Source organism: Lonchura striata, chromosome 3 (genome assembly GCF_046129695.1).
Source record: "Lonchura striata isolate bLonStr1 chromosome 3, bLonStr1.mat, whole genome shotgun sequence".
Lineage (NCBI taxonomy): Eukaryota > Metazoa > Chordata > Aves > Passeriformes > Estrildidae > Lonchura > Lonchura striata.
This window is the reverse complement of record NC_134605.1, coordinates 3,604,412-3,628,787: the sequence shown is the minus strand read 5'-3', so window position 1 is coordinate 3,628,787 and position 24,376 is coordinate 3,604,412. Positions and strand designations below refer to the sequence as shown.

At 38.9% G+C, this 24,376-nt stretch overlaps 1 protein-coding gene across 6 annotated transcripts in view; it reads left to right on the top strand.

Moving 5' to 3' along the window:
• The window catches only part of MACROD2 (mono-ADP ribosylhydrolase 2), an 855,789-nt gene that overhangs the window by 780,744 nt on the left and 50,669 nt on the right, over window positions 1-24,376 (top strand). For 5 of the 6 annotated variants that reach the window (XM_021527840.3, XM_077781852.1, XM_021527838.3 and 2 more), the window contains 2 exons: window positions 6,456-6,497; window positions 13,794-13,862. In XM_021527840.3, coding sequence (XP_021383515.1) covers window positions 6,456-6,497; window positions 13,794-13,862 — 111 coding nt within the window. The remainder of the gene's footprint in view (window positions 1-6,455; window positions 6,498-13,793; window positions 13,863-24,376) is intronic. The other variant, XM_021527839.3, reaches the window with a different exon arrangement.

Sequence of the window (24,376 nt, the reverse complement as noted above, 5' to 3'; positions counted from 1 at the left end):
GTCAGGTAGGAAGCTTTGGGATCAAATTTTGGAAAGAAATGTGTGGGAGAGAGAAATGTAGACAGCAAAAACTTGCTTGGTCTTTTCAGCTGCTGGAAACCTGGTATTATCATGGGTTTGTCTCAGGTGGGTACCCTTGCCCACATTGTTGGCTGCTCTTGAGAACAGACAGAAGAAGTTTTTCAAGACTGACCTGAAATGGGATCCATTTTCCTCCAAGGTGTGATATTGCTGTGCTGCTCCTTCTCTGTAATCCCAATGGAAATAAATAGTGCAGGCAGATCATGGAATACTTGCTTGACAGTAGAAACACTTTGAACCAGACCCCTATTTTTGCATTGCAAATAAGCTCAAGAGGATGGCTGAAGCTTTCAGTGCTGAAATTTTGGGGGGTTTCTTTTGGTGTGAGCTTCTATTTTAAGACATCAGCACTATGATCACCAACCTGTCATTTCAGCCTCCTGTACAGCTGTGCCCATCTCATTGCTCTCTTTGGGAGAGTGGGATGTTCATACAAGCTGCAGAGGGGATTTTTATCCATTCCCACAGTGCCCTCCCAGTTCTCTCCTGGTTGTGGTCAGGACATGGAGCCACAGTTGCAAGGAGGAGGAGACTGAGACATGTAGTTTGACTAGAAATAGGGAAATATCTGGAAATCAGGAAACTGCAGAAAATGCTCAGTAAAAATAAAAATCCTGAAGGATGCAATTAAGCAGCTGAGGAAAGATTAGAGGGAGGCAGGGAGAAGCCAGCAGCATGCAGTGCTGTTGGGGAGTGACAGCAGGATGCAGGACCTGAAGGCAGATAAAGCAGCAGCCTCCTGCAGCACAGATTTGGTTCTCATGGAAGGGTTTCTCAATGTGCAGTGTTTGTGCTAACAGGCAGGAGAATGCAGATGGAAGCGTGAGCAACAAGGAAGAGGTGGTTTAATGGCTTTGGGGATTACTGGTGGTATTTAGAGCCTTTCACCTCTCTGTTCTTAACATAAATCTTAACACATATTGATGATTTTAGCCATCTCGCTTGTGTTTGCTTGTATGCCACGACTAGGGAGACAGGGAAACAACCTGACCAGCAAGGCAAAAGGCAAAACAAAAGGATCTGACAGAAGGCATCCCCTTCTCCTGTATCAGTAAGAGCAGATATGGTGTAATTATTCCATTTCCCAAAGCTCAGCACATAACAAGGGATAGGGCAATGAAAGAGCCACAGGTATGTGCATGACCCCAACAGGGAGCCTGTGGCTTACACAAAAGCTTTTGCTTTGAGCACCTTGCTCCCAAATGTAAAGCTCTCTGATCTTTAGAGATATAGTTACCTTGATAGCCTGGGAGTTAGAGAGAGGTTTTCAATCATAGGTTGACTTTCAAATGTAAATTATTTTGCATTTGAGTGGAAGCTTCTCACACACATCACCCATTTAATACCTTAATCTTATGTAGTATACCTGAATTTATAAGCTGGAAAATTTTGCACACATTTTGGATTAGAAAGTTTTTTATCTCCTAAGCTTTCTAAATACTGATGTGACTTTTCTTGGGGACGAGCTGATCCTTTCTGGTAGTCACTGTCAGTTTTCCTCTCACTCCAGACTGCAAGGTCAGTCATTCCTTTTCTAGCAAAGTCATCTTGGTAGAACTTCCTAAAACCCAGGGCTTTAATGGGGGAGCAATGTGAAAGGTCATTGTTCTCCTTCTCCAGCCAGAGGAGTAACCAAGTGTGGGTAGATGTGTACACACACTAGAGCATGTTTTGCTGGTCAATTATTTTTCAACAGCTCTCAAGTGAGGGTGAGAGGTACAGAGGATCTCACCTCTGGTCTTTCCAGTGGGGGAGTTTGGACAAGAAATATTGACAAGATGTATTTAAGGAAATGTTTGCTGCTGTCAAAGATTCACTCTAAGGTTCTCCTGTGGTTTTATCCAATTTTTCTTTGGGACTGACTGTCTGTGGTGCATATTTCAAACCAAAACAAACCTTTAAATGCTTCCTCCAGATGGGATAAGATATTGTATAGGAAAACAGTAAAAAAATTAGAAAAACTAAATAAACAAAAGAAAAACAAAATTAGGTATAACAAATCTAATTTATGGTAAATTGGCACTGATTTTGCTTTATATTAGGCACGTAGCGCTTCAGTAAAAAAAAATTTTTACTTACTCAGAACCAGTAACCAAGAAACTGCCCTTAATATCATCCTATTCAGGAGGTAAGTGAATGCATTTTGGGTACAGACTTCTAAACCACTGGTTTTTAGGTCTAATAATTGGTATTGGCATAGAGCTCTGTAAGCTAAACGTGGTGTTTATCACTTCAGCTGGCTACACCAAGGCCAGTAAAGGAGAATGTTTTATATTTAACAGGGAAATGTTTCTACCAGATGGGTTAATAATTGAGAGGAATACTTATGGACACATAATTATTAATAAGTGAGAGTAATAATTATGGACACATGAAGTGGCTGGGGATTGCTGTGTGCCAAAGTGAAACTCAGATTCATACCTAGATTGGGGTAAATTTTTTAAAGGCACACCACAATGCCTCAGAGATTGTATCACCAAGTTATTGGGAGCCCAACTTCCATTTTCAGAAATGATGCAGAGAGTTCATTGCCGTTCAGCAAGCTGTTGGTACTTTTTCCAAAAAAAAAAATAAAAATCCAGCCTTTAATTCAAAATTAGTTCACAAAAGCAGTCTTTGTCTCTTCATAATTACATTGCATAATGACTTCCCTACTTTTTAATAACATCAGATTTCTTGTCTGTGTCCATTATCACTAGCTTAGAAACTATTCTGTTGCTTTGGGAATTTCATATTCCAAGTCACTTACAGAACTATAATTAAGAACTTTCACCGAAGACCAGGTGATCCATGTATGTTAAGATTCTGCAGATTTAGTCTCATATCTTAGATTAATTTGAAACCTTATCATGCTGGTTTCATTATAAATGCTTCCATGGAAAGAACATGTTATTGGAAACTGAGTAATTAATAATCTCTACGTTGCCAAATGTTTTCTGAGCAGTTTGTTGAAGAATAGCAGAACTCCAGTTGAAAATCCTAGCTCTGTTGAAGCCAATGACAGAATTCCCATGAGCTTTAACAATATTTTTCATTTTCTTATCTTAAAAATTACTTGTCAAAACTTCTTAAGGTTCGTATGTTGGGGGTTAGAATATTTTCCTTTTGTTTTCTTTTGCTTAGGATATTTTCTCCCCTTTGTTGCTAAAAAACAATCACAACTGGTACATAAGAGAGAAAAAGGATGTAGCCATAGAGGAGGGGTGCAGCTGGCTGCTACTCCCATACCTGAGGGGTTTTCTCTTGGGAAGGCCACAGTTACCAAAAGATTTTGGGCTGGGGGAAGGGATTGGGCACAGCCTCCAGCTCTCACTCTCACTCCCGAGGGGGAGAGAGGCTGCAGTTGCTGTGGGGAGAATTTGCCACCACTGTGGGGTTTTGTCTCCTGCTAATGCCTCTGGTTTTAGCTTTTCTGTTTTTAGATTCTATTCTGCTTAGTGTGTGGGCTGGGATACTGAGCTCTTCTCACAGAGTAGGGAGACAAAACAATTCCTTCTCCATGTGGGGACCCAAGGGCAACCAATCCCGATCTCAGGCCCAAGAACATGAACAGCAGTGGACTGAAGAGAGAAAACAAGAAGGATGGGACTTCATGGGATAAAGCTATAATTGGACATTTAGTTCCGATATGCTAATGGACCAAAACTTATAAAAGTGTGAGACCCCATGACCGGTTGTCCACTTTTGTGACCATTTTAAGTTGCACTGCCCAAGGTGGATCTACTGAGACCTCTTAATAAACACCCACTTTATTCTCTAGCTCTGTTTAGTCTCTGTTCTAGGTCAGCCTTCACACGGCATCACTGCTGCCTTCTCCATCCAGGAGTAGAGCTCTGCTTGTAAAAGCAGCGGATGCACTGGGACAATGCCCTTATTAATGCCTGACCTCACTAAACAAACGACCCTCACCACAGATATTCCAGTGCCTTGGGGGAAAACCGGGCACCCTGAGCCCCTGCCCCATCTGAGGGAGCCTCTCCTTGCCCTGTTCAGGAGCGGGGCTGCTGCTGCACAGCCCTACGGCTTCTCTGCCATTGCTCTGGGTTTTTTGCTCCACTAGAGCTCCAAACTCTCCCCTGTCTGCTGGGACAGCCCGGGGTTCCAGCTATAGCTGCAGAATTTTTATACATTTTGTTTACTACGCCAGGATCCACTTTTTCCTGCTTGCTGTTTCTGAGGTTCCTGCTAGAGGTCATTTCGCTATCAGGAGAGGCACTGTGTTCGTGGTGGTGGCTGGTGCTGCTGCTGGCTGTGTTTGTCTGCCTCGTTATCCCTGTGCATACTACTAAAGATCTGTCATTCCTTTCCCATTTCTTTGCCTGAAAGCCCCTTACTTTCAAATTTATAATAATTCAGAGGGAAGGGGGTTGTAGGTCTCAGATTCAGTCAAAGAGAGAAACAGAAGCCTGGGAATCTGTTGGAAAAGAATGGAAATAAGGTTCTTTATCTCTCTTGTTGTTCACGTTGTTTATAGTTAAGGTCTACCACTGTGAGTCACTTACTGTGTGATATGTTTTCACTTCAGGACCAATGGAATTGGTCTGAAGGAAGCTCTCTATAAAGAGCAATACATTTTGAAATAAATCAGGGTTTTTCTCTTTCAGCCTTCTAACTCAGAGTCTCCTCATTCCTGTCCTGCCTCAACAGCATCATCGGGTCATATTCTCCTTTCCAAGGGAGGTTCCTGCCTTCCTTGGCAAACACCTGTCTTTCAAATCATGACAGTGTACAAATTTATATTTGTACAGTAGAGGCCTATGTGCCCTTTTCACCTCCAAAGCAATTGTTTGAAGAATAAGAAGCAAGGAAGTAAAACGTGCAGTGGCTTTTTTCAGTCCTTTGGGCCAGAATAAAATGTACTCAAGAGAAATGTAATCTGCTGTTGTTTAGTGCTTTCTGAAAGTTCTGCTCTCCAGATCATGTCTGAATGAGAAGAAAAGTGGAAAAGAGTGGATGCAGATCCATCTACTGAAGATTCAGAATCATGAAAATTCTTACACTCCTGTCTTCAATACTTGTAATTAATTACAATTCCCAGGAGAGGCCTCTATTATTAACCAATTTTTCTGCTCTCATGGTAATTAGAATAAAGTTTCAGACTCCAAATCTTGGTGAGACCAGAGCTTAATCCTTATAGCCAGTCACAGCATTTGGATCTTAGCAGAGTTTCTGATGTAAAGTTCTAACCCTGTAAATTTGGACCTGAATATTGCAGTTAGTTTCCATTTAGTATTGCTTATTATATTGCAAAGCTCCTTGGAGTTCATGTGGTGGTCAATTGTGATATGCACATATACCAGTTTGAAAGATACTAAGCCTCACACAGAAGCTGTGGGCTTGCTATGGAATTTGCACATGCCCACATCATAGAATGGTTGGTTGGAAGGGACCTGAAAGGCCATCTGATTCCATCCTACTCTGCCAAGGGCTGGGACACCTTCCACTAGACCAGATTTTCCAAAGCATTTCCAGGGATAGGGCATCCACAGCTTCTCTGTCAATTTGTTTTACTGACTCAACACACTCACAATGAAGAATTTCTTCCCATTATCTCATTTAAACCAGCCCTCTGTTAGTTCAAAGCCATTCCCTCTTGTCCTGCCCTACAGGCTCTGGTAATAAGTCCCTCAGCATCTCTGTTTAAAGGATACAAATGGAATCTGCATGAATCAGGAACATAATTGACAGACATCTGTGATCATTGAGCTTTCCGTTAGATGATTGAGGCTGTGGGACACTGAATTACCAAGGTGTTAACTAAGGCTGATAATTTTTTTTAACTCAGCAAAACAACTTGTAGGAAATTCCCTTGCTACCAAAATGGAACTTTTTGCAAAAGGAATCTTCTTTCCTTATCTTTCATCTTAAGCTTAAATATTATCTCTTCCTAGCTAGCCCAAGTTCGGTCTTCACAGATTCATTTTGTTCTTAAACCAATTTTCCTGTCTGGCAAATATTTAGTAACTTCTTTATGTGGTTTTCTAGTGGGGTATCTAGTTCTCTTCTTAACATAGCCAGCTGTTCCAGGGAAACCAAGCAAACTGAAACTTGTCAAGTAAACCAAAAACTCTGCAGGAAAGAGAATGGAATTTCTTATTATGCCTGTCTTTATTTGCAGAATTTTGTAAATTATGTAGACTTTTATTCCCTGTCTTTATTCTTTTCATTACCTGTATGTGGTAGTAACCAGTATCAAAACTTTCCTCCCCATCCAGCTCCAGATTTTGATGCAAAATGTTAAACAGGAGGTGGTAAACTAAGATATGGGCAATTTCAAACATGGAATATTTCATTTAAGATGTTTGCTGGTATTCCCAGTAACCTTTTTCTTTTTTTTTTTTTTCTTTTTTTTTTTTTTTTTTTTTTTTTGACAGGTGATGCTAATGAAGAAGGGCCTCAGCTGAGTGAAGAGAGAGGTGAGTAAAGAATATTTTATGCTAATATATATTATTTCTCTGAAGCATAAGCCCAACTGAAAAAATTCTAGAAATTAATTGCCTTAGTCAAGATAAGCAGTGCCAATCATTATTGCCAATGTTACCACAGTCATCTCTGGTTTTTACACAAAATTGGGGTGTACCATCCCTGATAATAAATAGTGCATAGTAACACTGGCTGAGGCTACTTTTTTAATGTCATCACCTTATGAGCCTCTGGGAGATATTTCATTCCTTTTTATCAATAGCTAGTTTGAACATGAAGGGGAAATAATAATAATTCTTTAGTCTCTTTGCCTGTAGAAAAGTGTGAATAGAACAATTCTTGAGTCATTTACCCTTCTGAATAGTGGCAGTGATATGTTTGCAATGAAAACAGTAGCAAAACTCTTCCACAAACTCTTAAATACACTGAGCTTGGTCTGACAGTGGTTCAGAGGATTATTTCCTGGTCCTCATAATTTACTGTTTAAAACAAGTGTCACTGTTTAGGGTTTGTGGATAACATAAAATGGAAATGATGAATAGATATATGGGGAAGAAACACCAGAGGAACAAGAAAGGGAGAGGACAGACAGAGGATGAGATAACTCCCATGAGGACAAAAGCTTCCATTCAGGAGATTTCTGCAAGTTTTTTTCAAGGAAGCTTGTTCCAGTTAATCTTGACCAGGTTTTTTGTAACAGACTTCCACCACAGCACCTTCTGATACTTCCCCTCCCTCACCTGGAGGTGCTATGTCAGAGGTATTGATGATTCCAAGATTGTAAAAGTCTCTGTCTTTCTGCCCCACTGCCAAAGCAGAAGCCATAATTGGTCTGTGCTGGTTTCCAGGTTGTTTATTCTGTTTATCTCTCACATGTTCTGCTGCCCTGCCCAGCTCTGTCCTGCAGGGCAGCGTGTGGGGCTCTGCCCTCAGTGGGATGTTACAAACATTAAATACCAGAAACTCCCTGGGCTGGATTTACAATAACGCGCCAATATCTGTCACCTACGTTGGACAGTGTGTCCCCAGCCTGAACCAACAGAAAAATGCCAACACCACAGTGAAACATGGAGGGCATGAAGAAGGAGAAAAAGGACAAGACACACCCAATTTCCTCCAGCTTGTCCCCTTTGGACCCCTTATCTAAAATCCTAAAATTTTACTTTTGCACCCGTGCCACACTTAATTATTACTTATATCAAACACTCAGAGCTGGTAATTCATCCTGTAAGATTGAAAACTCTTTTCCATGGCCAGAGATCACAGCCAGTGTCTCTGGGGGCTCTGTCCAGGGGGGTTCCTGACCCCTGCCAGGATCCCAGACATGCCAGGGCAGCCAGAGGGATGCTCTGGATTCCCAGAGTCCTCAGTGAACATCTCCTGTTCCATATGGATTTCTGTGCAGTGCATCTCCTTTCAGGTGCAGAGTAGCTCCCTCTGCTCCTCTGCCTCTCCTTCCAAGCTTCCTCCAAGGTCTCTGTGACCCTGATCCCATCACGGCCCAGTGACTGTGCAGGAACATCCAGCTCTCTTTATGAAAACATAAGGAGTTCAGGTCAGACTTTAAGCTTAAGGTCAGAAAGGAGTGCCACAAGGGGAGAGGCAGGCATATACCAGCCAGAAAACAGAGGTAAAAGCTCTTGAAGCAGTATTTTGACTACTTAAATTGGAAAGATTGTCCTAAAGACAAATGGATTATGATCATTTATGCAACTACTTAATTACCTGAGAAATTAGAAATACTCAAAGAATGGTGCATATACAAAGGTGTGAAAACAGATATGCACAGATATGTGTTATACTGATGGATTAGCACATTTTTTTATGGCTGTTCTGGCCTACTGATTTTATTACATGTAATTGTAATTACATTTTGGTGTCAAGATTACTGGATAGGAAATTTTAGTAATTTTAATACAGTTAGTTTGATTGATAAAGTTGTAAGAACATACATAAAAGTGGAAAAAAAAGGACTTGTCATCATATAACAAATATTTGCCAAAGATAATGCCCCTGTTAAATTTGCAGTATTCATCTAACATTTCTTATTTAATTTTTTATATTTATCATGGCATGTATCTTTTTAGAAGCCAAATTATTTTTCAGTTTTTTGTCTTGTTTTTATGGAGATTATGCAAATTAAATTGGTGTGGGTTTTTTGGGTTTTTTTTAAAGCATTTTAAATTAGAATTAAAAGGAATGCAATTCTACTTTTTTGTCATGTATCCTTCCCAGCTTCATTAATTTAGGTAAAGCTACATAGATACTCTGGGAAATTATCACTGAATTATGTAATTTGAAGAAGACATTTCTTTTGTGCATATGAGATAGATCAGATCAGAGCTGCCCTCGATGGTCTACGATGCTGTGAGCTTTAAGAGCACGTCCTTGGTTATTTCTTTATCAGAAAATTATTTATTTATTGGAGATATTTTGGGAATCAGTGCATTGGTTATAAGCAATTAACACCTACAGGGCTAAAAATAAGTGTATTTTGTATATCCACCCCAGTAGTGAAGCAGATATACAAGTTATTCCCTTTTGACCTGTTTTTGCATGGAGTTTTTAATGATTGTAGCATGTGTCTACTGGAATTATAAATACAAGCATAATTTTTGCATTGAGGGGAGTTTTCATTTTTATACTAATTTTTTTTCAGTTTGGAGGATATCTACTATTTACTCTTCAAAGGGGAAAATGGAGAAGTACCTTCTAGTCACCACTACAGGATATTAATTGTATAATCATTTTTCATTCCACTTGACTTCATGGGTCATGACTGCAGCAGATGGAGTCAACAGCTGGCACCAATACTGACAACCAATTTTTCCTTGAGCTGTCCATATCCATTTGGGGTGTTTTCTCCAATTGTTTTGCTCGAAGTGAAAAGGAGAGGTTGGATTCCTAGAGAGCACATGTTGCAGACTAGACATGTATAGGAACTTTAGCTCTAACCCACAGCAATACTCCTAGAGCTGGGGGAGGAGAGGGAAAGGGAGGCAGAGACCACACTGGACACAAAACAAAAACAGAAACAAAAATGGGTATAGGATAAAAAACCATCCTTAAGACAATTTGCTAGATAATGTCCATTAGTATCTATATTCATTCTATAAAATCAACAAGCAGGAATGACAACTTTGGCAAGTTTATCATACAACATCACTGCTTATATTGGACATAGTAGAATAAGAAAAAACATTTAAAAATAAAAATAATCCACTCTTTCTAAATACACACACTCAAACCCACTCTTCTAATGGCATTTGATTAATAAGCTTTTAATCTAGCTGTCTGTTATTCTGAATGCTGAGTCTTGTAGTTGCTGGCTTAATGGCACCACTTAATTTGAAGTGCTTTGAGGTTATCATGTGTCATGCAGTTGGTGTTAGCAGGGTTTGAGTCAAAAGGGCAGATATAGAAATAGCAGGTCTGGGCCTGTGCAGGTCTACATCTCAGCTTTACTTTGTGAATGATTCCCTACATAACACAAGGATCAGATGATGCAGTAGTTAGTTTTTCCTGAGTGTTTTTGTTTCATTTTTTTTTTCCCTAATGTTACGATAATTGACTTATGTCAGTACATAATAATGATATTGTTTGTTGACATAAATCAGTTCTCTTACCATTGCTATTGCAATTTAAAAAAAAAGGAAAAAATAAATAAACATTCAGGAAAATCTTTCAATTCTGAATCTGAATCTATATTCTCCCTCAACCTGTTCAGCTTCATTCTCTGCCAGATACCAAAGCCTTTTGACATCATCTCTTTGTTGCCACACTACTGTCATTTCCCATCAAGTAGTTATTCCTAATAAATGCTCTGCTGTTTATCCTGTTTCTATCCTGATTGTCCTGATGAACCACCTATTCTTTTCCTAGAAGCCACAGCCAGTTAAAACAACAAGGTGAAGGATCTCATTCACATTATCAGGGCTTAAAAACTAATAATACCCTATGACAACCAAGATACATAAATACAGAGTTTTTTGGCATGTTCCACTGTATGCACACCCTTACTCTTGGAGATTGATTTTTGGAGGGAGACTTTATCTTTTATTCTTGAGATGAAAATAGCAATCACGTGCAACAAGGCAAATTTGGGAGTTGTGAAGGATTTTGAAAATTGGTTACTTGGAGACAGACTGTGGGATTTACATGACTTGCTGACCCTCTGAATTAGCCTATAAAGAAGAAATATGTCTCCCAGTAGTAGAGCTCAGAAACCTTTTTGCACAAATGATCACAATTAGAAAATATTTTAATATGATCAGTTCAGACACCTGTCCAGATCTGCTCTTTTTAAAAAGAAATTTACAGATAAAATTTCAGTAATATTTGATTAACTGTTTGGAAGGACATACACATGGCTGGAGAGCAAAAAGGGCTAAGAGTTTTATTTTGACCATTGTAAACACAGATCATTTTCTGTCTCTGGAATAAGGGATATCTGCTAAAAATAGTGAAATAGTGATTGAAATCTTGTTCTCCTGGGACACTGCCTTTACACCATTTTGTGAGCATTTTGAAGGCTTTTTACAGAGTGCATCTGTGCTAACAATTCTGACTTCTCTGAATGTACAACTCCTCCCTCTCCATCTTTGGGCTGTCAATTAAGATGTTGGTTATATTACCTAATCTATTCAAATAATCCTGAAAGACCTGGCTGGACATTTGCACTTTACCTGGATTGACATTTGATGTGTAGGACTGGAGGAAACTTCATGGATTGGTTACATGATAAAAATCCTCAGTAGAGGGGAAGTGTTGATTGAAGCATTCCTATTGATTCAGTCCCCTCATGTGAATTATTCTCAAACAAAAAAGAAAACAGAGCAGATAGTTCAGAGTGGCATTTTAACCAAAGAAGCCATATGTTGATATGGTCCACTATAAATATTCAAGTTTGTTTTTTTTTTTTAAAGTGAGAGGATTGGTATTAATAAGTCTTCACAAGTCTGGTTATTTTCAGGATGTCTCTTTTGTATTACAGTTCTTGTTGAACTCTATCAGCATTGCTCCTGAGCCCCTTAAGGGGTTGACAAAGCATGTCTTTATTTGGCAGGCTTTGCCTTTATTTTTCCCCACAGATTTTCTTGTGGTTACTCCTGCCTTCTTCATTTCAGAAAGAAATTCATCTTAGCACTTGAAAACTCTTGTTTTCCTCAAAATACTGTGTTCGAATTTCAAATTCAGATGAGCAAGCATGATGGCATGACACATGACATGTCCTGTATTAAGTGCTCCCAGGAACAGTCTACCACCAAACCAAACCTCAAGGCTTGCTCTGTTTTTCAATAACTGGCTTTATTTACTGATTGCTAAGGGCTCTTCATGCTCTGAGCTGTGTGTAGTTCTAGAAAGAAGTGTAAACTCCCTTCTAGTAGAAATTTGTAAAAGCAATGTTCAGATTGGCTTTTTTTTTTTTTTAATAAGGTTCTTTAATTAAAATTAAGGAAGTGAGATAAAATTTCACTACTCACATACAGATCTCAATTTTGAAATTCTTGCTGCCATTTTGAGCTGTCCTGCCACCTTCCCAATCCATGTGTCTTTTGGGTTTTTTGGGCATAAGTATGGTTGGCAGAGACTATTTCTGTGTTCCCTGGACTCCATTCAAAGCCAATGATTGACTCCCTTTTTTGTCTTTTGGATGAACAAAATATTCTTAGAGTTATAAAATATCCTGAATTAAAGGGACCCACAAGGATCATTGAGTCCAACTACCCCTTGAATCTGCAAATTACTTTTTCACATCATAACTTGCCTTCATACCATCTGTTTCAAAATTTTTCAGCATTTTGGTCCTAGATATATGTAATTGTGGAAAGGTAGAAGATAAAAGGGGAGAATCTATTGGTCTTAAAAGAGCCAAGACCATCATGAGAGCTGAGCATCTCCTTGTCAAGAGCTGTTTAAAACTCCAGCAACGTAAAGAGTAGATGATTGTGTGGCATATATGTGACAGCAGGAGAGACCTGGGAGTTTCTGAAACACTTAAGCAATTTATAAAGCATGTGTAGGTAATTTTTTCCTAGTTGGTAATTAGCTAATCATGAGCCTTATTTTCTAGTGGCAACAGCAATAGGGGTGAATAATGTGAGGTCATATGTGTTCTTAAATTTCCTGGTTACGAGTGGTCAAGGTTTATTTCCAGCACACAAAAAAGTAGGTTTTCTTTAGGCTTCTCCTGCAACCAAGCCCTCAGTTAGCCACAAGGAATCAGGAGGCTTGACAGAAAGTCAAATGACAGAGAGTCATTTTCCCATCACGGTTGAATACATTCAGTAGGAGCAATGAATTGAGTTTTAATTGTCTGTCAGTCACTGCTTTCGTGGTTAAGCAGCAATGTTTAAAGAATGTTTTAATTAGGGAACCTGCTTGCATTAAATGTCTTAATTTATGAATACCTTTATGCCTAATTTCCAGCTTGGCCTCCCTTTTTATTAACAGGTTTTCTCTGCTACCAGTTTGTGCCTTGAGGTGTGTCATAGCAAACAAACAGTAATGCCATCATTTATGTTGACAGGATATTTTGAAAATATTGTAGAAAAAGTTCATAATATTTGAAGTTTAACCAATTGATATTAAACACTCTGTGCTTCAGTCCATACAAGTAAGGGAGATCTCACATTTAATTGGCCTCAATTTTTGCTCCCTTTCCTCCAGCTTGATATTGCCCACTCTCTGAAAGGCTGGAATGGATTTTTTCAACCCAAACATTTCTATCTTGTAAAGCTTTCATTTCCTTGACTTCACTCTCTGTTAAGGAAATTTGTGAAATTTGTGAATTTGTGAAAGCTGTGGAATTTGTTTCCCTACCTTTCATTTAATTATTAATTTCAGTCTATATTCATTTGTTCTTGTGTTAAAACAGTGAGTGGAGAATTGAGCTGAGAAAAAAGGTCATTTAGATCAGATTATTTCTCCACAGTTCCATAATGCAGTATAATAAATATTATGCTTACAACTAAAAATTAAAACATTATTTGGCTGAGGGTTATGATTATTGTTTCTGTAGTGCTTGTGAAGCAGTATGTTATTTAAGTATGAGCTTTCTTCACTGCTGTCCTGTGAAAGTCTGAGAAAGTCCAGACCAGGCTGGAAGCCACATATTATAAATTTCATAAGAGATGGTGCAATAATTTAAATAGCAGAAAGATAAGCATTGAGTACTGAATGGAGTGCTAAGATAAAACATACAATTGTGATATCACACATGGTAATATCTGATCCAATGAAACCATTTCCAAATAATGTATGTAATTTACAATGTTTTATGTTTAAAGAAGGCCAGCCTTCATCTCCCACAAAGAGCAAAGAAGAGCAGCCTGAGGACCTGCAGGATGATGCTGAAGGTAGGTGGTCTAACAGCTTCTCAGGGCTATTAATCAGTTCACATTTTGAGGAAACGTTTGGTTTGAATTCTTGGGAAAACTTTCAGTTAAAAATGCTCTTTGCACACACTTGAAGAGTTCTTTTTGGCCTAGATAAAGGGATTATAAGTCTTCTGAAGTATATTTCATCCTAAGGTAGATTCACAATTACAAACCCTGTTTTTATGTGATGGGCTGCTGATTATTGGTGATACATCTTAATAAATTGCTGCTGTTTTATCTCTAACCAGTTCTGACTTCATGTAATTGAAAAGCCCAAGTGTAATCCATGTTGTGAGGAGCTTGGGTCATAGTCTGGTTGGTTAAATTGGTCAGGTACCTGCTGTGAAACACGGAGTGATAAAATCCTCGCTTTCCTTTTCTACAAGAAATTTTTGCTGTTTTCCTTTTTACAATGTTTATGTTTCCAGACCTTACACAATGTAGTACATCTCTCTGCAGTTAGAAGTCACAGGTGATTAACATTATGCCTATAGTGTTGTTCCTCTGAGGATATTTTTGTCCACTTGAGTCTGCTCAGGGAAGCTTGTCCATGTGTATGAACATTAACGTGGTCTATGTTGCTCTAAAACTGGATCAAAGTAAATTTTCCTAATCTCTATCTCACTGGTAGAGTTCTTTATAAACTGTTAACATCAAAGGCTTATTTTCAACGCTTTCAGATTTGTAGAAGAGCAAAACACCCCAATGCTGAAGAAATTCCTCTTATGTGACATAGATAAAAGAATGAACCTTCATTATTAATCCATGACACTTCCTTGTCATGGATTATTTTAGACCTAATATTCTTCAAATGACCTATCTAATTTTGTATCTCAGTGGCTCCACAATCTTCAGCATTGTGACTTAGTGCTGTGCATTCAGCTCCTAAAGTTTTCTGACTAGGGTATAGTGTGAGTCACAAAGAGCAGAAAAAATGTTAACATTGATCATTTTAAGTAACTGCTAGTAACATGCTGTCACTAACATTGTGACTGGTTGTTACAGGCAGGTCATTAAAGCAAGAGCTGTCATCACCTGGAAGGGACAGCTATTGGAGGGACCCATGACATTTCATCACACCTGAGTGTCTTTCCTTTCATGCTGCATTGAACCCAGTTTAAATTAAAATGCCAATTTTATGTTTGAATTAGAGAATTCAGTGATGACAAACCACATGTCCATTTTTATGTAGGCTGAACCACGGCTGGGATTGTGGTGACACCTTCAATGTTCCTAAACAGGCAGAACAGCAGTTGTTTTATGATATATTCTTACGTTGAGTGTGGCTAAAACTTTTCATTGTATCAATATCTTGAAAAAAAAAATAAAATGGAAGGGAGAAAGTATCGTCAAACTGTAAGGTTTTCCTTCCATTCAAAAATTAACTGATGTTGTTTCACTCTTTCTGTGGCTCCCTAGGTACAGTTTCCTGTTTTTCTGTGCCTATCCATTTTTCCCAGTGACCTACTGTTCACTTTGTGAAGCACAAATAAACGTGTAGGAAGGGCAAAGTAAACAGTATGGCAATAGAATTATTGCATTACTCCTGAGCTGTAAAATGCCTGAATTCCTTGAATTTGATGTCATACAGTAGATTTTGCTGTATAGATTTGATAGAATTGAAGTCTGTAAAACATAATCACTGCTGCTGGATTTAATATAGCTGGTGGCAGAGCTCCCATCTGCTAGGCAGGAAGCAAACCTGTAATGTTTAGGATTGAAAATTCAGATTTAGCCTTGAGTTGTTATGATGGAGAAAAGAATAGGTGATTAAAGTGTTTGCTGAGGGGCCTGTGGAGAAACCTGGGTCAGATTTCTTTGGCATTACCTGTGCCTCTGGAAGAGGAGACAAGAAGTTGGGATCTAGACACTGAATTCCTGTCAAGTTGCCAAGTGGCTGGAGTCTAATGTAACACACCTGTGAGCCATTTCCATTGCAGTAAATGGGATTTGCACACATTTGTCTGAGAGGAGGATTTAGTTCTCCTAATTATTAGCTGTTGGTTTTTATTAATTAGAAGAACTTTTAATGGGGAGCCTTGAAGATTATAAAAGTTCTGAAGATGTGACATGAACCATAACTACATATCTGAATATTTTTATTTAGGTAGGGGTTTGTCTTCACTTCCAAGAAGCTAGCTTTTTTATTTTCTTTTTAAAAGAATAACTGAGTAGCTAATGCGTATAAACATTCTTGAATAAAACACAACATAGGCAAACACTGCCTGAGGTCGACTTGGTTGAATTTCCCTTAGGGTAAAACTGAAGTGCTTTGTGGTTTGGTGTGTTTATACTTTGGGATAATTCACTTTAAGTACCCCAAGTTAAAGAGGGAAAGGAAAGGAAAGGAAAGGAAAGGAAAGGAAAGGAAAGGAAAGGAAAGGAAAGGAAAGGAAAGGAAAGGAAAGGAAAGGAAAGGAAAGGAAAGGAAAGGAAAGGAAAGGAAAGGAAAGGAAAGGAAAGGAAAGGAAAGGAAAGGAAAGGAAAGGAAAGGAAAGGAAAGGAAAGGAAAGGAAAGGAAAGGAAAGGAAAGGAAAGGAAAGGAAAGGAAAGGAAAGGAAAAAGGGGGAAAGGTCACACACAAAAAAAGTAAACAAATATACAAAACAAATCCCCACAAAACAAATGAAAATCCCCAAAAGCCCAACCCCTATCTTTTATCAATAAAATCAAGTCCAAATTTAACATAGGATATTATTTTCCCTTTGATAACAAGACTAGCTATAAAATAGGTAACAAATATGCACTGAGACATGGGAAGAGCACAGTGTATTTCCTCTGCTTGGTTGTGAGTGTTGTTTTAGATTGAAGATGGGAGTACAACTTGCAGTGATAGCAGCCTTGTGTCTGCCCTTGTGGCAGTCTCTGAAACCTATTCCACTGAGTTCAGCAATATTTCTGCTGTAATATTTTTCTCCAGCTCACCAGGCTGATTCGTTGGCTAGAGGTAATGGAGCAATAGCATTTCAGTACATGTTAAAACCTCCACAGAATATTGGGGAAAGTAAGTTCCTTTATTATCACCCTCTTTGCAATCAAGGAAAGGTGAGTAAGTGGCTGTATGTAAGGAGCTTGTTTTGCAGTAAGCTAAAATAAACACTTGACATGCTAATGAAAGCAACCTTATACCAAACCACTAAAGTATTAATGGTCTCTGTTATTATGCTATTAGCTATATTGTTCTCTCCACACTGTTGGTAGAGAAAAGTAAGTGTGAACTGCACAGCAGATTCTTATGTCAGTGGTTGTATTCCATAGATTTTCACTGCAGAGGTATTGTCTGTGAAAATGGATAGACTAGGAAACCTCTTTTACTCACAGGTTCCCTGCAGTATTTCAGGTTTGACATGTGCAAACATGCCAAATCATTTTCTTGCTTTTTGTTCTTTTTTTTTTCCTCCTGCCACTTTCCTGCATCCTGGGAGAGTAAAAGCTGCCAGGGATAATTTTTCCTTTCCCTCAGTCAGGTGCATTCATAGATTGAGTGATTGTAAATTGTCAGGTGAACAAAATATGTTTGGTACTAAAGAAAACATATGCATGTTTTACTTCAGTAGCTTCATAACACAATCTTAAAGTGGTTGCATAGACAAAATGGCAATACTTGTCATAACATAGCAGCCATGAGTTGGCACAAATACCACAGTCACCCATTCTCATCCTCCTTATTGTCACCAAGCAAAGGCAAGCCATTTATACAAAATCCTAACAAAACAAAAATCTTAAATGTTCCTTGTGTCTCTTACCTACCCCACCATGTGTCCTCCCATACGGTGTGTGCAATAGGGAGAAGCAAAACTGTTTGCCCTTTCCTTCTTTACGGGATTTCTCAGATATGAAGCAGAGCCTGCCAAAGAGCTTCCCCATCCATTCCCTCCACGGCCTGTGTGAGACCAATGTTGCATCAAAAATGAGTAACACATCTAGTAGGAGTAGCACAAATGCCTGCTTTTTCTCTTCCTTCAGCAGAAAAATAATCAATCCACGCAGCAAAAGCCATTTTCTTGCCCTCCTTCAAGGGATGTGAAGACAGAACTGGAGCTCTGGAAGTTGTCTTACTCCAGCTTCTCTCATAAGCTGCTCCCCAGATGAATGACCAGATTCCTCCTGATAGATTGATAGGCTGTTTGTTTCCCAGGATCACCTGTGAAGGAGCGGGTCTGTTGGAGTTATTCATCCAGGGTGAACTTTGCTTTCCATTCACTTGGTGGGAAGGAGAACAGGTTGATGAATGAGCCAAACCACAAAGTTCAAAATGAACACAAATCACCTTTAACAGAGTTGATAGTGTTGGTTCCTTTGCCTGATGGAGTCACCACAATTTGGCCTCTTGGCATTCAAAGGTAACATCACATTTCTGAGTGTTACGTCAGAAATCCAGGCTCACCAGCTGGCACCTGCCTGACTTGGTGGATGCTCTGTCCATGAGAGATGTCAGTCTGACATATATAATAATATATAATATTATACGTTATATATATATATTATTATAATAATATATAATAATGAGAGATTGAAGTACACAGCAGAAATGAGGCAAAATAAAACTTCATGTTAATCTTGACAACTCATTGGTCCAGCAGGTCATGGCCATTCAGTTTGATTCTCACCAAGAGGGAGACACCCTGGTTCCTCATCCCTTCTCCCAAAAAAAGTTTTTGTGAAAAGGCAAAAAGTGCATCATCTTGAGACCAGGAAATAAACCTCTGCTTATGGCTCAATCTTCTAATTGTGAGATTAACATAAGGCTTCCCCTTCCTGCTTCTCCTTTATTTGCCATGAATTTTCCACTCTCTGGCTTCATGGAGAGGGACCCACCATAGTCCATGGCACTTGGCTTGTGCTACTTCCCTCCAAGGTGGGCTCAATCCTCTCTGAATGGTGGCATGCACACAGATGGCTCTTTCTTGCCAGTATGCAGAGATGTTCTAAGAGTCTTCTAACACTGTGCAGGCCTGATTGTCTGTCTCTTTAAGGTATTAATTAATATTATCTAGATTTGAGTTCTTAATATATTTTAATATGTTCTGCAGTTTATGGCAAGGGGTTCTTTTATCCTGTGATAAATTGTAGTTACAGTCATACTTTATATCCCACGGGGCAGTCATATTCTTCAGTAAAGTTTTGCTCCACTCATAATCTACTAAAAATGAACATTGAGATACATAATTATACTTAAAAAAACACAGTCGTTTATTCAGCCTTAAAAGTGTTGCTTTTTATTAAGATAGCTTACAATTGACTGTCTTCTTTTTGCCAGCAAACCTAATCTTTTAATAAAATGTTAAATGAAGATGAAGTAGTACAGAAGAAATTCCCTGGGAAGGATGTGTATCAAACATATCTGTGATAAGTTTCACCTTAATGCAGATGGGTTATGTTTAAAAAGTGGTAATTAACCTCCATCCTTTGTGGATGATAGCTTCTCTTTTTGCTTCTGTTTTGAAGTCCACCATCTGTCCTGACTGATTACAGCTTTCAGAATATTAAGTGATCACCTTGCACTTAGCCAGGGGTAAAGGAGGATGTTATCTGTATTTTCAGTTGTATTTTCTCCTTGAGCAAACATTTCTTAGAAGATTATTTTCATTGGTGAAGTGGCTTCTGCTGTTCCATTAAATTGCCATGCAATGGCTTTGCAAAACTCAGAAAACACAGCTCATTTTGGTCTCCACAGGTGATGTGCAGTCCTGTTGCGTTGGCCATTTACCCATTTGGGTTTCTTTTAGCAACCCAGTGTATGTTTGTGTAACAGCACCAGAAAGACACTTGCAATTCCTCTTTTCACCCTGGATGCTTCGGAGTAGATTGTCTTCCTTCTAAGATGAGCTAAGGTGCAAAACACTTAAGTTACTGCAGTGACTAATGCAGTGTTGTCAGAGAAGAATTCTATCCAGTGAACACCTGCAGGGGGCTCATCTCTCCAAGGAATTCATTGCTCATTTTTAAGCATGATGTAAGTAACAGAAAACCATCCTGATTGCTCGGGCCTAGTGCAGGAGATGGGGCTGGTCCTTTCATTCCAAAATGCTGATGCTAAGTAGTCCATGGCTTTGTTTGCATTTTTTGAAGACTTTTATGAGTGTAGTCTTCTCTTTGGCTTCTCTGTCTGTTTCTTCAATTTGTAAAAATCAAAATAGGTCTCAAGCTTTATTTTGACTGTGGCTTGGAAAAGAAACCATGTGGCTGTCCCTTGTCCTGTGTAGTTACTCAGACTTCAGGCACACTGTAAAAATATGAACAAAGGGTAAATTTATATAGTAATGATAAAATTTGAGGATTTATTTCCACTTGCCCTCATGGGGTCATTTTGTTTCTCTTGGATAGGACTAACTGTAGGGCCAGGAGTCAGGGGTTCTTTATACTGCTGTAAACTATGCATCAGCTCACAGGAGCAATTTCTGTCCCCTTTTAGACACTACAAGCACAGTGGCAATACTGTGCAGCACCTGTACTGTACAATCTGAGTCAATGGAGAGTTAGACCCAGTGAAAAGCCAAGTGAGCACAGTGTGTGGGGTTTTTTTGCATCAAAATGCCAATATTATCTTTGTCCTCTGCACAGACTGCCTGTGACATCTCGGGTGTGATATCCATCCATATTCTGGTTGTGTTGGTCAGCCCAGGCTTCCAGGAGATGTCTCCCTTCATTTGTTCTGAACCATCACAGGAATAGTGATGCTCAGCATCTTTGCAATGAAATGTTCCATGTTCCTTGCCCAGCACCTCTCTTGCACAATCTGAGTTAGACCCAGTGGGAAGCCAGGTGAGCATATTTCCAGCACTGAGCTGAGATGAACCAGCATGCTCCTATATTCCCAGGACTTAATTTTGTGCTGTAGTGTTTCCCTCTGGTTCTTCCCTAACCAGGGGGGTTACAATAAAGCTGAGTTAGCTGTCTTCTGACCCACAGAAGAGTGAAGCAAGGGGGACATGCATGGTGACTTCACCAGGCTTTAGCCAAGACTATTGTATTTCTCAGGACGTTAAATATATTAAATACAACAGTTTTATTTTTAACCTCTGAGATAAGCCACTCAAGCCACAGTTTTCTCATTCTCTTCCCACACTTCTGGACAAAATGCTGCATGGAAATGAAGCACTATTATTTATTGGACTGACAGCTTCACTGGACTGGGTGCATTCACAGTAGCATGTTCAGGGCTGCATCTGCAGCATGGTAATTTCTTGAAGCAGCACAGAGGGAAGAGTCTCATAACTCCATTAAACAATTACTGCAGATAACTCATTACTAACCCTTTAAAATTTACCCCAAAGGGGTTATATACAAGTAATGATTAAAACTGACCTAAATCATAATTTAATTAAAAGAAATTAAAATGAAAACTGAAAATGTTCAGCGACCTCAGGCCACCACATTAATGATTCACTTTAATGTGTTTGTAGTTCTGCAATAATGGCCTTTGTGTCTATGTGCTTCTTGGTTTATGTCTAATATTATTTTACTACTGGAATAGTTTGAAAATGGTTGCAGGCTGTATGATCTCAAGTACTTATATGGATGCACATGTGTTTTTTTCTCACATTTTAGGGGTTTCAGTGAAGCCAGCATATCTACTTGTATGCAGATCAAGGCCTATATTTTTCACTTTCTCATTAATTAGTTTCTCTGCTATACAATAATGACATATTCATGTCATTAATACGATTACCAAGGCAGTATTTCTGTGCTGTAAAAAGACAGTTCAAAACTGGCGTCCCTTGTCTGACAGATCTCGGTTGTGCTTGTATTTGTTTTGCAAGAGAGAAGCACAGGTCAGGCCATTGGAGAGATGCCAAAGTCACTGGCCATGCAGAAAAGCAGAGGATGCTCCTGAACTTGCATGGCAGAGCCATTCAGAGGTGTAATAGGATCCAGCCTAGTGTGCCAGGATGTGGCACTTGCACAAATTAAGATGAAAGCCTCAGGTATTGGCCCTTTGTCACTTTTATTTCTACCCCAGGAAGGAGGAGGAGGTTTGGAGAAACTGTATTCTAAGCACTGACACTCTATGGATGATAGAGTGAATGATATATATAAATTAATGATTCATATAAATGATTCATATAAATGAAGCTTTCTCTGTAGCAAAAACAATTTTATTATTAATAGCCTCTGTGTTCATGAGTTGGACTAGATGATCCTTGTGGATCCTCTCTAGATCAGGATATTCTGTGATTCTGTGTTGGAGGGGTAGAAATGGACTGTTTTGTACTGATTATGCAGAACTTCTTCCTTGAAATAAAAACATACAGTGTCTGCAATTCTGATTTCTTCTGAAAAAATGTCTTTTTGCAGCAGTTTTTGGGGCACGGACTTTAGCCTCATCTCTATGTATGTCACCAGCTGCTTGTGAAGAAAGGTGCTGCTGAGGAGGAGTAGGTGTGTGAGCAGACATTGCACTTCCTCAGCTCTGAAATGGGAAGAGCCAAGAGGCCAGCAGGCTATTAATATTTTTGTCTTGCCATGTTTTGTCACAAGAACAGTGGAAGATGTAAGAAGCCACATATTTCCAGGCTCTAACAGAGAAAATGTTAAGAATACTAAAACCTGCACCAAGGGTTTGTTCCCTGACCTTTCATCAGGATCTTGTCCCAGCCCTATCCTGTCTGATGGCTGGCTTATTATTTATCATATTATCTGCTTCATGTGGGGGCTGCCACTGCAGCTGGCACCTCACTAAGCATGCTAAATCCCTCTCCAGAAGGCACTCCTGGAGAATCCTCTTTTCTGGTGGAGTTAGAAGTATCACTTACTCTGCCAGCTTGCTGAGCATGCTGATTGATCCTTGTTTAGCCACTTTCCTACCAAATATAACATCTGGGGAGGGGGAAGGGGAATAGAATTTCTTGATGATCTCAAAGAAAATGCCAAAGAAGACAGCAAGAATCTATCAGGCAGTAGTCAACTTGGCAAGAGAAAGTAGAATATATGGACAGAAGAAGGTATTTTAGTGTCTGATGTGCTTATTTTGTTTGTACAGTACTACTGTAATCCTCAAACTTCTATTTTTTATAACTGAATCTCATGCCAAGGGGAAAGAAACAGATGTTCTCATTTGTCTTGTGATGGGGCTTAAAATCATTTACATTTTCTGGCCTAAAATGACACGACATGTCATTTGCCACTTCTTGTATCTCCTTTGGAGTGAGTGACAGATTGCTGTTCAATTACCAGTATAATAGAAAAGCAAATATTGTGAAGACAGCTTTCACCTAAAGGAAATACAGTCACTGATTGCTGCAGCAGTGGGAAAAGAAGGATGGCAGATACTGTAGATGCCATCCAGAGGAAAATACTTTTTTATTATAAATAATGTCGTGGGGAAGACTCAATGAAAATGTACTGGCTCTGGCTTTTCTGCCTGGAGGAAAGGAGAGCCAGGGGTGAATAAAAATATGATGGAAAAATTGTCTCAGTACTCTTGTAAAATATATTTTCAGCTCTTTGCCTTGAGGACGTGCTCCTTAAAGCCTTTCCATTTGCTCTGCACCCAGTTCCAGTGAAGAGCAATAACTGCAGAAAGACTCTTCATCAGTCAAAGACACTCAGTGAGAGACTCATTAGAAGGGTTTTTTTAAAGTAGAACAACATGTTTGTCAAAGACTTTGGGATTAGTCACTTCTCTACTCCATAGTTTGCTTTCTTGTCAGTGTATTCATGCCCTGCTTCCTCTCCTTCTCACAAGATAAACATATACTCCAGATCAAGCACAGTTTTTAACCATTCCTTCTGCAAGTCATTTATTTGAGCATCACTTGTCCAGTCTTAATTTTTAACATTTCCTTTTCTCTATTTCTGCCAAAGTCACTTGCCAGGCACAACACTTACTGTCAGTACACTGATCAAGATGAATTTTCATGCTATGATCCAGTCACTCTACTGGATTGGGTCAGAGTACAAGATAAGTTTCTGCTTAAAGTCTTTTACATTTTTATTTCTAAAGGAACAAAATGAAGTGAAAACATTTTGTAACTTAGGTTCTATGAGACCAACTCTAAACAATTAATGTCATGTGAAATAATACGTTTAGAATTGAGATAATGTGGTTTACCTGATAATCTACCAAACCAGATGATCATTTAAACTTTCTCTTGTAGTTTAAATTTTCTCTGAGTGACTTAAGCAAGAGATATAGTTCCTTGGTAATAAATATGAATGAACCCTTGAAATAACTGGTTTTAGTCAAATAAGTTGTGCTCAGAGTCATAATAATGGATGTAGAAACAAGTATCATCTGGAAATGGAGTTTTAAATTGTGAATGCAGTAAGGAATAGCTAGAATTAATTTCATTTATATATCAGTAGTTACATTTATGCCTGACCTGCTTTTTCTGGTTGTGAAATTCTTTCTGCATAGGGTGAAAAAATGTTACACTTGACCATAATTGAATCCTTGAAGCTTTGGCACTGCTCATTTTACAGTGGTGCAATAATCTCTTTTGGTCTGACCTATTGGTAAAGATTTTTCCAGTGCTGCTGCACTGCTGTGT